General features: G+C 36.4%; 1 protein-coding gene across 2 annotated transcripts in view; it reads right to left on the bottom strand.

Moving 5' to 3' along the window:
* Positions 1-630: 630 nt before the first annotated feature.
* Positions 631-15,124, bottom strand: part of PER2 (period circadian regulator 2) — a 40,164-nt gene continuing 25,670 nt past the window's right edge. For both annotated transcript variants that reach the window (XM_067465951.1, XM_067465952.1), the window contains exons 11-22: positions 14,435-14,540; positions 13,255-13,389; positions 12,910-13,018; positions 12,325-12,490; positions 12,056-12,183; positions 10,869-11,066; positions 10,394-10,654; positions 8,571-9,433; positions 6,607-6,775; positions 6,317-6,506; positions 4,602-4,752; positions 631-4,044 (exon numbers count right to left, since the gene is read on the bottom strand). In XM_067465951.1, coding sequence (XP_067322052.1) covers positions 3,907-4,044; positions 4,602-4,752; positions 6,317-6,506; positions 6,607-6,775; positions 8,571-9,433; positions 10,394-10,654; positions 10,869-11,066; positions 12,056-12,183; positions 12,325-12,490; positions 12,910-13,018; positions 13,255-13,389; positions 14,435-14,540 — 2,614 coding nt within the window. In that variant the 3' untranslated portion in view covers positions 631-3,906. The remainder of the gene's footprint in view (positions 4,045-4,601; positions 4,753-6,316; positions 6,507-6,606; positions 6,776-8,570; positions 9,434-10,393; positions 10,655-10,868; positions 11,067-12,055; positions 12,184-12,324; positions 12,491-12,909; positions 13,019-13,254; positions 13,390-14,434; positions 14,541-15,124) is intronic.

Consider the following 15,124-nt stretch of genomic DNA (forward strand, 5'->3'; position numbering starts at 1 on the left):
TAAAATTGAAAAATAAATGGCAAAATGTTTGGTTATGGAAATGTGTACCTTAATTAGGGAGAACCAGGTACAAATACAGTTAGTTAACAACTTGTGTATGCTTAAACTAAATTTCTGCTAGTTTGCATGTTTAGGTACAGTATACATTTATGGTCATTTCCTCATTGTTAAGGTGTTTTTCACATGCGCTTTTTTTTTTAACCTGGAACTATTTTGTCTTCCTCCTTTCTCATTTCTACCCTTAAAACAAGGATGTGATCATTGTAAGCCCCCAAAATGTTTTGAATTGTATGCCCTTCCTCTTAGCCATCATATTAATTAGTGCGAAATAATAGGAGTCCAACACAGGTCTTTTTTTTTTTTTTGTAGTATAGCTCCCAGAATCTGTCAAATAGCTCTCCAGATTATTTTGGCTCAGACTTTCAAAATGTACTACGACTTCCAGAATTACCCACCAGCATAACCACTGAAAGGGATTCTGGAAGTTATAGTCCATTTGGAAGCTGTAGTCCAAGTCATCCATTGCTAGCTGATGCAAACAATTTGTATTAAGTTCTGAAAACCATATGCAGCCATATTTTGCATAGTAATTTAAATAGCTACAGTCAGACAGTACATAACAATAACATCTAAAAATAAATCTGCTTTATTTTCCATTTTTCTAGAAAGCATTTAATAAAAGTTGTTACAAGTAACAAAAAAACAATATATTGCACAGGATACAGAAAACATTGGTTGCTGATGGAAAAAACCACGTATCAACAAGATTTTCTCCTAGTGACTAGGTATATTAAGTTAAAACAGTCTACAATACATTTGGAGAAGGCTGGGTCCAATATCTTACCTAAAAAGTAGGCTTGCAATTTAAAAAATTTATAATAACTTTTCAAATTAAAAAAACACTTTAAAAGTATTAAGACACCCATTAAAGGCTTGGAACACATTCTCTCTCTCTCTCTCTCTCTCTCTGATTTCATTAAACACACACCCACAGATGCAATCCAGCAATGGAGCTGTATATCAGAATTAATCCACACCCGTAAATCACTATTCAAAATACTATTAAACTATCTTGTCACAATCCAGACTCCTGGTTTTTTTAAAACAAAAGAGACACTCTATGACATCTCATAAAATGGAGGATTCGCACCCCCCCCCCCCCCAAGAATCTTTTGCTAACTTTGGATCAAATCATATAGAAATTTCTAGACTGTGATTTTTCTTTTAAGTGCTAAAATGTTTCCATGTGACTTAGATACACTTGGGTATAAGTGATTGTACATAAAGTTGTAAGTATCTGTCATAAGATGAAGCTTAATTTCTCAAGTTGACTCTGAGTAACACTTAAAGTTGTTATTTTAAGCACAACAAAATATCCATAATACACCAATTTACTGGCATTCTTATGTTATATACAAATACTCATTTACTTAACAGTTAAGAGCTTGAAATACAATTAGGAAAGGTTTTATCAGGATTCATTCCTACATGCGTGTCAGTTTGTCTTTTTAAATGACATTAGTTGTGTTGAAAAAAGAATGTAGAATAAGTGCAAAGCGAAATATAATTTACCCTTCTCCTACAAATATAAAAATCAGGAGATACCAGAATGAATGAACAAGAGCAAGTTTAAAGAAAACATCAATTGCTATGCATAATACAATTGTGCAATTTAATGATCTACATAAAATTACCAGTGAAGCAACTGATTGTGTGACGCAGATTCACATCCAAAGACACACACGAGATTATGACTAGCAGAGAAACTCTGATAAAAACAAAGAACTAGAAAGAAAGAATAAGTGTATACATGATTGTCTGGGATTTTCCTGCTTTGCATATTGCCCTACTTTGGCTTTGGTTTCATAAGCAGACTGGATTTTTATCTCAGTGGCTAATTGGTCAGTCTGGCATGACATTTCCTATGCTATGTTTGACAGGAACACATGGAAATGGTTGCCTATATAATCATGTGTAAATCTAGAGGTTTCAGTAAAAAAAAAAAAGCTTTAAAAAACTGGGTCGGCGTATCCATGGTTCAAAGTAACTCTTTTCTATTTTTATCTAAAGGAACCATTCACTTCTCTGAGTAGAGTAGGATGAGAGCTTAGCCCATCTTGGGAAAACCTAAAAGATACTCTGACCCCTCCACACCGTACGTGGCCTTTCTGAATGCCTGACTGGGAAAATGGCAGTGGCAACAAGGGCTGTCTGGTCCTGAAACATTGCTGGAACTCTCTCTGTGGAATAAGCCTCAATTTATCCATGGATCATATAAAAACCAATGATTTTGGCCCCCAAACCTGCTCTTGAATTCTACAGGAGGGTGACTTATACATGAATATATATGGCATATGTCCATCTACCTACAGATATATTGTGCTTTCAGCTTTTCTTTTTTTTGAAGCATGAGTAATATATGAAATCATCTTCTACAATGGCCTGCAGCTACAATTTCTCTACAACACAATTACAATTACATCCATGTTTCCATTATCATTCGAAACTGATGTTTGTGAAACAAGAAATATTTAAAAGCACCTAGCTTCAAAATAAAGTTGGGCTTTCTGAATAGTTTCCCATCCCCTGCACAATATATATATATACACACACACACATATATATACACACAAAACTTTAAAATATATATCAAGAGCAAAACACTTCGGTTTCTATCTTCTTTAGCTGCCAAAGAAGGCCATGCTGCTCATCATAAGGATAACACACATACAGTGGCAACAGAATCAGTAGAAAGAAAAGCAGCTGTACTCCAACTGGTAAAGCAACCTGTACTGGCCTGACAAAGCAAAAGAAGAGAATAGGAAGCTGTCATGTGGCCTAAGCCATATCTTCTCCAAAACTAGAAATCTTAACGATACAAATCACCTGGGTTTTTTTAAGCCAAGAGTAACTCAACTAGCTGATCAGTACACTATTTGCTTTCCCCCCACTATATAGAAAGATTACGCCAATGCAGAAGAACTACATCAGCTTCAAGTCTCTTCCTCTTATGCAAACAATATCTAAACCATACCAGAATGCCAACGTTAAAAGGTGAGGCAGTGATTCTGTTTTTGTTTTTACTACTAATGAATATTTCTGTTCTCAGCCCAATACTGTTTCAGATGATTATCACTAATAGCTGATGAGTGAATGTATGAGAGGAAATTGTAAAAAGAAACAACTGCAACATTTAACAAGCAAGTAAGTGATACATAATTTCAGGGACAGTTTATCAGAATTTAGAAAAAAAAATTGGTATGGTTACTGCCTGATGCTTTAACACTGATAAAAGAAGAATTTTTGTACATATGTTTTTACGATGTTGAAAAGATGTTTGGATATTGTAAGGAAAGTGAAAATTCTTGCATCATTGCAATACCAAGAAATCAGAATACAGATATTATCAAATGAAATGGGGCAAGGGAAGTTAAACCCTTTAGATAAATCAAACACTTGTGAATTATTTAGGATTTATAATCCACTCAATCTGGAATTTATTTTAGATATTCTCCGACTGAAAAATAAAGGTTTGGATATTATCAATCACAGAAAAATGCAGAGTGGAAAGTAATTTTTGAAATGGCATAAATTCTAAAGTTTTGTGACATTTAATTGTTTGATGGTATTTCTCTGTAGTTTTACATAAAGGTGCTTCAGAATCTGGCTATTAAAAAAAGAACGCAAAATATACATCTTCAGCAATGGCTGCAAGTGATGGAAAAAATACTGCCATTCAAAGAAGTTTATCACAAATGACCTTTTTCTAGAACAAAAAATGCATTCGTTTGATATGAGAGATTCATTTTACAAGAAACAGCTTAAAAATCTTTAAGATCTAGTGATAAACTGCAACTGGTAAATGTAGCAGGCACTGTGGAAATGGATCTTTTGAATCAGACATCTTCACTGATGACAGTTCAGTGTATTCAAATTATTCTCCCCACAGTCTTCACTCATTTCATTAAGCTCCATTTCATGAACCTCTTCTTCATCTCGTGTGTAAGATGTGCTGTTTATATTGTCTTCACAATACATACACAACTTGAAAAAGAAAGGAAAAAATAACCCATTATTTCAGTGGCATTTTGTAGTTTGATATATTGCTACATGCACTCAGTTACATGGATTTTAAACTTCTCTGTTTAGGAATAGGTAATAGAAGAATCTCATACTAAGGTTGCTATCTCAGGCAAACATAATTGTATGAACAAGTCTGACTAAATAGTAGAACTAAAAAACAGTATGCTATATTCAAATGGTCCAGGTTGAAGGATGGCATCACACAATTTATATGAAATCTTCCAGTGGCGCTAGACCTTCCACCGCTCCGCCCCAACATGAGCCAACAACATTTGGCGTGAAATCTGTTAAAGTTCTTTAAAATTGACAAAAAGCTTGCTTTCATATAGACTTTTTAGCAGTTAGCTGTCAAAAATCTGGGGCCCATAGCATGTCTGACATGGTGGAGCAGTTCTAGATCTGCCAAAGATTCCTAGTTTTGCTCTAAGAGGAATATATATATATTTGAATATATGTAATTGTATAGCATTATTTCCTCAAATAAAGTTCAGTTTTTTTTTAAATCTTGAGAAACATACAGAATTAGCAACCATCTCAGGAAGTCCACCCTTCTGAATCAATGGATACACTTCAAGAAGCTCTCTTTTTTGATCCTCAGTAAACTTAGGCTGAAACTTCTGCATCTGTTTCAGTTTCTGTTTGTCCTCTTTTAAAACAGCTTCCAAGTTTCTAAAGGAAAAACATTAAACAATTCTATTTCAATTCATGCTGATTTTACAAATAGAAGTAACAGAATGTCACACATACGTTTTTAATGCTGAACTGAAATTATTGCTGTATTTTGACACAATTTTAGCCATCGTGGTTCCATATTTTGGAAACACTTTTTTGCAGAAAGGGCTATAATAACTTTATCCTTATACCCTGCCACCATCTCCATGAAGGGACTCAGGGTGGCTTACATATGCCCACAAGATGCTTACAAAACGCCCACAAGACATAAAGACAAAACAATCTGTTATGCAAAACACAATTAAAAAAAGAGCATATAAAATATAACAATCCAGAGAAAAACAGTTAAATAAAACATAAGATTATGAAACAGCAGCATTGAAACTCCATCAAAACAATGCTAAACAAAAAGCAATAACCAGTAATACAATGGGCTAAAGAATCTGTAAACATATAAGTCCCATGTTTCCATCTGAAATTAATGAGGTCACTATAAAGTTGACAGGCAATGTGAAGGTGTGCACACACACCAGTAGTAGTCACACTATTTACCAACCATGTACAACACAGGGGATGAACATGAGGCGCATCATGTATAAAAATGAACACATTTTTGGCAGGGGCATTCTTCTTGTATTAGCTGTTCAAATCATAGACAAGAATAAGAGTGAGAGTTGGAGATAAGAATTTGAAACTATAAAATCTGTAGAAATTTAATTGCTGAAGTCATTATGTTGGGCAGTTATCCGTATCTGCAAAGTGACACTGCAGTCACATAATTCTGGACTATGTAAAAGGTGGAATTCAACATACTTCCATTTTGTGGAAATGCTTGCATGCCTAAGGAGCACAAGAACGAATGAACTACTACTTGTATAATGTTAGAAACCAATAGACTCTGCTATTAGAATTATTTATTTATTTCTATCCCGCTTTTCTCCTGGATCATGACTCAAAGTGGCACACAACATGTAAAAAGCAAAAACATAACATACAATAAGAAACAGCAGCATCATAGACATAATTCTATCTACAAAAATTCACATAAACGTGATTGACATCTAAACATAGAAACACAGTTAAACAGTCAATAGATCGAAATAGATGAAAAACTGCATGAAATATCAGTTCACTTAAGCCATAGTTAGGTCCATTGCCAGAGGTCTAGTGTGCTGCTTTGCTCCACCAACACTGTGTTGGGTCATCCCATTAATCATTAGGCTATGACAGTACTACATTACAGATGTAGACTGATTGCTGTATAGTATACAGTTCCTTAATACAGTTCATGATGTGGTGACTTCAAACCATAAAATAAACTGTCAACTATCTAAAGTTGGTTTTATATAAAAATATTACTAAATTTGTCTTAACTATATGATTTACTTTGCCTTTTAAACATGTTTTCATTTTCAATTGAAAGAGATAATAGAAACAGAAGAATTAGGTATCTCTACAATTACTGTCATCTATATAAAGTAACAGTATTGGTTTGAAATGGCACTTTACATGAAGTAGTTTAGACTTTCAACAGCTTTTTTTCTTTTTTAAACAGAATTACCTTGATGGTATCTGGTAAGTCATCATAACAGAATCATCTGTATTTGCCATCAGCAACCAGATAGGATCCTGGAGGACATATTTAATGAACTGTTCACTTTCTTCCCCTTCAGTAACTTTTGTTTTATGATTATTTTCTGAGGAATCAATGCTTCCAAAATATTTGCTCGTATGACTTGTCTCGCTACTTCCTTCAGAAACAAAACAAAACAAAACACATTTTCAATAATGGAGGGTAGAGTTTTCTATTTAAATGTTTCCAAAAGTTATTAATTGCACACATAATTTTACCTGTTCCACTGCCTGACATACCACATCCATTTGAACCAGATCCTAAAGACTCAGTAGCAGCCGAAACACCACTTCTTGATGAACTTGCATCTTCTTGAAGGAGAATATCAAGTAAATCACTTGATACAGAGAAAGTATCACAATTTTGAGCTTCCATTGGAGATTCAACCTTAAGAGAACAAAAACAAAATATTTAGTCTAAAAGTTCAAGAAAGGCTTTTTCTCCCTCAAATAATGTTTGGATGGGAGGTTTCAATTTCAGCTTTTTGTAAACAAAGCTTAGAACAAGACTTGGAAGTATTAAAGCAATTTCTATGTTATGATGGACATTCCTCAGACAATAAGATATACTGTCTAGTGAAAGAAAAGGAAGCACATTTATAAGAAAGGAATAACAGAAGAATTATGGGGCATTTCTTCGGGAAGATATTTTTTTCTTGTACACCTCAGCAACTTAATCCTTTCCATATAATTCAGAAGTAAATACCACTGAATTCAATGTGCCTTTGTTCCAAGTAAATGGATGCAGAATTATAGCCTTATCTAACCGCATTGAGTCGCCTTTTTGGGCTGAAAAATGCGGTATAGAAATAAAGCAAATAAATAAATAAATAAATAAATAATCTAGTAAGATTGAGATCTGTCACAATTAGGATATCCAAGATAGAGAGCTATCTGCATTGAAACAGAATTTGTTTTGATGTAAATTTCCCTTAACACATATCAATTATTTGGGAGAATGGGCTCCCAGGCATGAACCTCTGTGTGTGTAGCTCTGGTGCCTTCCATTAAGGCGAAGTTTCTCAACCTTCCTAATGTCGCGACCCCTTAATACAGTTCCTCATGATGTGGTGACTTCAAACCATAAAATTATTTTCATTGTTGCTTCATAACTGTAATTTTGTTACTGTTATAAATTGTAATGTAAATATCTGATATGCAGGATGTATTTTCATTCACTGGATCAAATTTGGCATAAATAACTGATATGCCCATAACTGAATATTGCTGGGTTTGGGGGGAGATTGATTTTGTCATTTGAAGTTTTAGTTGCTGGGGTTTATAATTAAAGAGCATTTTGAACTTCACCACAATGGAATTGAACCAAACTTGGCACACAGAGTTCCCATGACCAACAGAAAATACTAGAAGGGTTTGGTGGGCATTGACTTTGAGTTTTGGAGTTGTAGTTCACCTACTTCGAGAGCACTGTGGACTCAAACAACCTCATACACTCTCCCTTGCCCGCACGTGAGCACCATGCTGCCGTGCACCAAGTATGCCTGCTCTCACCTCCCTGTTTTGAGTCTCAGAAACCGTCCTCCCCTTTTGGTAGGAGAATGTGCTGTCTTTTCCAAAAAGAAAGAGGACAGGTGGATAGATCTTCAGCCTCCTCTGCCAAAAGGGTTCCTGAGACCATGAGAAATATGTTTTCTGATGGTCTTTGGCGACAACTCTGAAATCTCCTCGTCACCCCCCAGGGGTCTCGACCCCCCAGATTGGGAAATTAGGGGATCAAGAATTTCTCATCTATCACTATTTATTTATTTATTTTATTTATACCCTGCCTTTCTCCTTATGGGGTATCAAAGTGGCATGCTGTGGCCAGCCCAACATGCCATGTTATACTTTGGGGGAGCAAAGTTGCCAGTGATATATGGCCTGAGTACCTCTCCATCTGTTGCTCTGCCTCTTGCTTCTTCCAGGATTATTACAATAAAAATAGTTAGGTTGATAAAGTGACCTTTATTTAACCAAACATTTTGTATCTGGCGATGCTACTCCATGATAGCTCATCAATTGTCCAAGATGTGAAACCATAGTTTAGTAAGACTCATTACAATTTTAAAAAACAACAAGAAATCCCCCAAGCATATACATTTCAAACAAAATCATTGTTAACATGCAGCACTGGAGAATTCTTTGGCACAGATATTTTGCATGAAGTTACAGAGAATGCTTACAGGGGATGGAGCTTCTCTGTTACAGTCCTTTGATGTCATGGGTTTGCAGGTGGTCCCTCCATCTGTTACAGTTCCAAGGCTGCCCAGTGGACCAGTGGTTCCATTTTCAGTTACTTTAGGCATTTCTTCTAACTGCAAAAGATTCAACTGTAGAGGAGAACTGCATCGTGATTGGAATAACGGTGTTGAAGCCTGATCTTGTGGACCCAAGGACTGTGGTGTACAGGAGCGGGATGGGTCATTTCTGGATTCTATGACAGGGGACTTTTCGTTGTCTGCTGATGGACTGCAATGGAATGGTTGCACTGGAAACACTGTTTGTGGAGGGAATGGGTTCAAGGGAGCGAATGGAGGCTGTGCTGTAAACTGTGATGGTGAAGAGAAAGAGGGCTGGCCAGAAAAACTAGGTGGGTTGGGATAAAGTGTTTGAGAAACACTGTGGTTCACCTGAGGATACACATAGTTGGGTAGTACAAGAGCTACCATTGGGGTCACCAGTGGCGCAGGAAACTGTGGTAAGGGCAAAGCACAATTATTTCCCAAGTCCTGTGATTCATTCAAACCAGAAAGAGAAGCTTCAGGACCTGATGGCACAGTCCCTACAGGTGGAAAAACTGGAAGTGGGTATGTAGGCATAACGGCAGGAAAAGGCATAGTGGGGTGACTTGCTCGGGAAGTATCTGATGGGGTACAGCCTGTTGCATTTGGGCCCAGAAGAGGAAACCTGTGGGGGGTTTTGGTACCAGACACTGTACTATCTGAAGACTCGTGTGGCTTATATCGTTTTGACTTAGATTTCCTGTTCTTCCCATTTTTTTTCCAAGAGTGTTCTATGCCAGAGCCATGTTGTAGTCCATAAATACCTAGACAGAGTGAAAAAGGAAAGAAAGCTGTTTAGCAGCGTATTTCTATGTTCAAGTTTTAAAGCAAATAGGATTAGGACTCTGTTCTGAGTCACCATCACAGAATTATAGAGATGGAAAGACCTCAAGGGCCATACAGTCCAACCCCATTCTGCCATGCAGGAAAAGCACTCCAACAAAAGTCTCCAAGGACAGAGTGTCTACCACACTCCGAGGCAGAGAGTTCCACTGTTAAATAGTTTTTATGATGAGGAAGTTCTTCCTAATGTTCAGGTGGAATCTTTTTTCCTGGAATTTCAACCCATTGATCCATTGAGTCCAGGGTAGCAGAAAACAAGCTGCTACCTCTTTCTTATGACAACCTTTCAAATAGTTAAACATGGCTATAATGTCTCCTCTCAACTTTCTTTTCTGCAGGCTAAACATTCCCAGCCCTTTAAGCCACTCCTCATAGGGCATGGTTTCTTGTACGTATATATGCCAGGTGACTACTTCTCACTTATCTGCAGAAGAGAGGCATTGTGCACAAATTCCATGACTTAGCTAATCTTTAAAAGATGTTCTAGTTCTAACTTCCAAGAGTCCTGGCTTGAATCAAATTGTCCGCTTGCCCCAGGCTCCCTTTCCAATTCTTTCATTTCTCGAAGTGAGCCTAAATCTCTATAGAGAAGTAGTAAAAGACAGATATTATACTTGTTTCTTCTATGTAGGAAATACTAAATCAAAGTTCTTATGGGCTGGGAGATGAAGGAAAAAGATGGGCACAATTAAAGTTTAATCTCTCATTCATTCTTTTAACAGCTCTAATGTAGGAACACAAGCTTCAGGACAATGTATAACGTGTTTCAAGTCAGCTATAACCCACATTTGGTGCTCAAATTCTGCTAAATCAAAAACAGTAAAACTGAGTTCTGTTTGGATACTGCTGAAGGAGTGACAGAAAACAAAAAAGATTCATACCATGTCCACCAGGATGTTTTCGGCTTTTTTCTTGAAAGTAGTAATTGCAATGATACTGAAAAATATGAGACTTCTTTATTTCTTTACACTTGTTCAAAAAGTTCTGCTCTTCTTTTTGTGTATGCACTGCAAGCACTTCCTTTGTTAATCCTAATTTCTTAAATGTCTCTTTCTCTTGGTTCTTTTGGGAAGTGTTAGACTGTGGAGCAACAAGCTGGCCCTCTGTGGGTTCTGTGCCAGTGGGACCATCTTCTATTATTTCTAAAATAAAATGAAATGTATTTATACATTTAGCCAAAACAAGAGATCATCTCACTTTTTCCACTTTCAAACAGCGAAATGCTAATATGATTTATCAGCCCCAGCTTCTTTCACTTCCCTAAGAAAGGAAGAATATAGTAACCTTCTAATCAAGTTTATAGAAAAAAAAATCCTTTTAGGAATAGTAACACTGTTCAATAAAGGAGCACTGTACCTATTTCAGGTTGTGTTTTTTTGTCTCCAACATGAACTATGGTACTGCTGTAGCTGCACTGACTGGTAAAAGATACAACACTTTCAGGTTTTCCAGGCAAAGTCAAAGAGGTTAAGTGAGCGCCAACAACAGTAGAAGATTTATCTGGTGACTCCAACACTGCAGGGCCTATATGAGCTTTTGTCTGCCCATTTTCTTCTGCAACACCAGGTTAAGTGAGAAAAACATACATACACAGAAGAAGAAAAAGAACAAGAATAATTCTTAGCATGAAGTTGAATGAAATAAGGCATCCAGTTCTGAGTAAAGACAGAACACTGCTTTGGAGAAACCAAAAATACTGCACTTCTTTTCTAACATGGTGAGATACACTGACATTTTGTAACATTGTGATGGCACCAAATGATGCTTGCTGTGAGGCCACCCTGAGTCCCCCTTCAGGGGTGAGAAAAGTGGGGTACAAGCGTATGAAATGAATAAATAAATAAACACAAACTTTTCAAACTTTCTAGAAATTGCCTTGATACCAGTGTATTCTTGCCTCTATGAAAACCTACCAAGGCTTTAAGAACTGCAGAGGAGGCCCTTTTCTGTCTTGCCACCACCACAGAAACATTTGGTAGGGATATTAGACAGGACCTTTCAGTTTTCCCCTCCATATCATCTTTCAGCAGGCAGACATTTTATTCTGGTGTGATTTGGCAACTGACTGGCAGATAAGGGAGTGTGTTTTAATTCTTGGGTGCTGTATTTCTTAATTGGTGTGCTTTTAATCTATTGATTGCTCTGTGGTGGGGAAACAAGATTCCCAAATAAATAGGGAATGTGCTTTGCTAATATTTACTTGGAATTTGAAAACAAGTTGTAACTTGTTGAGTTTATTGTCTAGTCAATGTAGTTAGGAATGAATTAGTGACACAATCAGCCAGATAAATTAGTCTTTACACGGATGCCATTTTAAACAGCAGCTCTATGCCAATACGCCCTCTTTCCACCTTTGATAATATCTACTATTTTTTAAAAGATTTTCTTCCACTGTGAATTTCCCAATAGATAGAAGTAGCAGCGAGTGAGAACACACAAAATAATTAAAGGTAATAGTCATTGTATGCACCCCTTATTACTAGCTCTAATAAGGACAGAAAGGAGGATACTAGGACAGGATGAGGGGAAAAGATGCAAAATACCTGTGGATGTTGTAATACTATTATCATTCATTTTATTTCTGAGTATATCTGAATTCAGTGATACCGCATTTGATACAGTTTGAGACTTTTTCTTTACAGCATCATCTGCAGTGCAACTTTCCAAATACCTGTGGGCAAGAGCAATTAAAATATGCAGTTAGAAAAGGTAAGCTGGCATACCTAACCAGTACTTTATTGAACTGTATTATTGCTTATTGAGTCCCCCCAGAAAGGCCGTATATAAATACTGTAAATAAATAATAAATTACCTGATAACACTATCTAAACAGCTGATTTGCTGATATGAATACACAGGCTGATCTCCCCAAGCCAATTCATCTCCAGCTAAGCTTCTTTGACAAGCAATTCCAACAGTATCATTTTCAGCTAATGGAGTGGAATTTTTCATATGGCCACACTGGTCACTGGGTTTCTCTGTGTAACAAGAACATGAATACTTCACATTTTGTATGCATTGATCCTTCACAATTCCCAAGGCATAATCAAACATTCTAGACACAGGAAATGAATAAATCCTATCCTGGTAACAAATGTGACAGCTTTAAGTAGGAGCACATTGAAATGCCCAATCTATGACAAGCTTTTTCTGCAAAACAACTACGGAAACAAGGCTGGTCTGTATGCAGTTGACCACATGTTGGTGGAATATATTCTTGGTTAAACTGATAGAGCCAATCTAAAAATAGCATGTTTTTTTTTAACAACTAGATTGTAAGTTTGACGGCAGGCAACTTTTTTGTTAGTCTTTTACTTGTAAATGACCATATACTATTATGGAGCTAAACAAACAAGTGATGACAATGACAACAACAATGACTACTACACCATCTTACCTCCATAAGGTATTTTTTGATTTTCAGGCTGTGATCTGGAATCAAAGGGGACATACTCTTCTTTATTTTTGGTCACGGGTCCATCTTTGCAAGTACCTTGAGAAGGGTTCTACCGTAGGAAAAGGCAAACAGTTACTAAAAGAAAGCATTTTATATTAGGTTATATGTGGTAAATGCTTACTGGGAAAAAAGAGTGAGACCGACTATGCTTTGGTAGCTCTCCTCTAACAATTCTTAAAAAAAACAACCAAAAAACAAACAAAAACAAAAAACAAACTTCAAGGGCCTTTTTTCTTATTAGACTGAAACAACTACTAGGATGAAACTGTTACATGAAAATCTTACAGGCTTGGGGATCCTCTGGATATCTTCATTATTGTTCCCATTGCTGTCACTAGAGGAAGCCACACTCATAAGGTGTTCATGCGATCCATTGCTGCCCAAGCTTCCATAGCCGCTAGAGCCACTGTTATGCACTGGCTAAATATAAACATATACACACAGATGTAGTTGGAATCAACAAAGAAATACCTCAGAAAGCTATTCCTATTATTTAAGAAACAGTTTTAGGAGTGCAAGTGGAGGTCTCCATTTCAAAAGTGAACTTTTCAAAGATGCAGGATGTTGAATGAATAGATCCCGAATCCAGGTCAGTAAGTGCTTAACTTTTGCAGAAATATAATTTTGAAATAAATAGAATGGGTGCCATTTTGCCAATCAACAATATTAAGCTGAAGAGTAGTACAAGTGATAGCAACCCACCTCAGAATGGAAGCCGCCATCAGCAACATCAAGTTTCAGAAAAGAAATACAATGAGGATCAAGGTACTATTGCCACAAACCCCATCTTTTCCAATAATCCATCTGGAGTTCATAGCTATTATAAGATTCAGAAGCACCACTTCAACAGTGCACTACATAAAATATTGCACTACTTTATGATGATTGAGCGATTTCGGAAAGTGGCACTGGATGAATCCATTTGAAAATCCATATCCTCCCAAATGAGACTACTTGGGTTTTAAATACTTGGGATAAGGCTTCTCACTGTTGTTGCATTATTGCAGATATGTCTGTACTGAAAGTGCAAGGTGGCCTTCTTTGTGGCTGTTCATAGGTTCTGAGATTTCTTGTCATCCTTGATGCTTTTCCATTAGCAGGCAAATACCTTCTTAATCATAAAGAATTATGCCCTTTAAAACGGCTTGATGAAAAATGTGGATACTGGCTGTTTCTCAAAAGTATTGATGCAATTCTAACTTATTTGCATTTACTCTGATCTGTATATTATTTCTGTCAGCTGCCTTTAGCACAGTTCATATTGGAAAGGCAGAATATAAGAGAGAGAAATGAATAAAACCCTAACTGATCAATATTTTATGAGAAAGTACATTTTGAATGTCTGAATTATCTGGGAGATCTAGACAGTTATGGATGTTTTATCTCACTCATAACAGCTTTCCCCTGGGGACCCAAAATTTAGATAAACTCAGCTTGATTTTCTTTCAATGTAAACACAGTGTACCTGTAATAATAACCGATGTATTTGTTCCGTAATTTCCTGAACATTAGGATGAATATTTTTTTCTTCTGCGCAATGAGGTGCAAACACATCTTCATTCAAGGGACCTCTGTAAAAACCAGTAATAATATTCAGGATAACAAGTACATTCTTTTTTGTTGTTGTTGTTGAGTGAGCCCTCTTTTTTCTATTTCATCTACAAACTTTGAAACTGATAAAATGATCAGGCTTACTCACTCCAAAAAAGATTTCTTCATTCATTCTGAAGTAACTCTTGACAAGTTAGGAAAAATCTGTAGCACTTACAAGTGTCTTGTTAAAATCATTTACTATACAGTACATACTTAGCAGAGCAATTATTATTGTTACTACTACTATTATTCTCTCCTCTCAACAGATTTATTCACTTTAGAAATAGTATGGATGCTTTACTTATGTTTGAATGCTGACTACACCTACTTTACAAGACTTTATAATTGCCAGTACAAAACATGAAGGCACTAAAACATCAGAACTGTCTCAAACATAGCAGAGGGGAAAGCCTCATTAATACAATCTCTAATACTATTACTTATTGAATTTCTACTCTGCCCATCCACATAAGAGCTCAAGGTAAATTTATCAAGTGACTAGCTCATCTGGCCAGAATCATACTGATGCACTACATGAACATAGGCAGGAGAAACGAATATA

Source organism: Anolis sagrei, chromosome 3, assembly GCF_037176765.1.
Source record: "Anolis sagrei isolate rAnoSag1 chromosome 3, rAnoSag1.mat, whole genome shotgun sequence".
NCBI classification, from domain to species: domain Eukaryota; kingdom Metazoa; phylum Chordata; class Lepidosauria; order Squamata; family Dactyloidae; genus Anolis; species Anolis sagrei.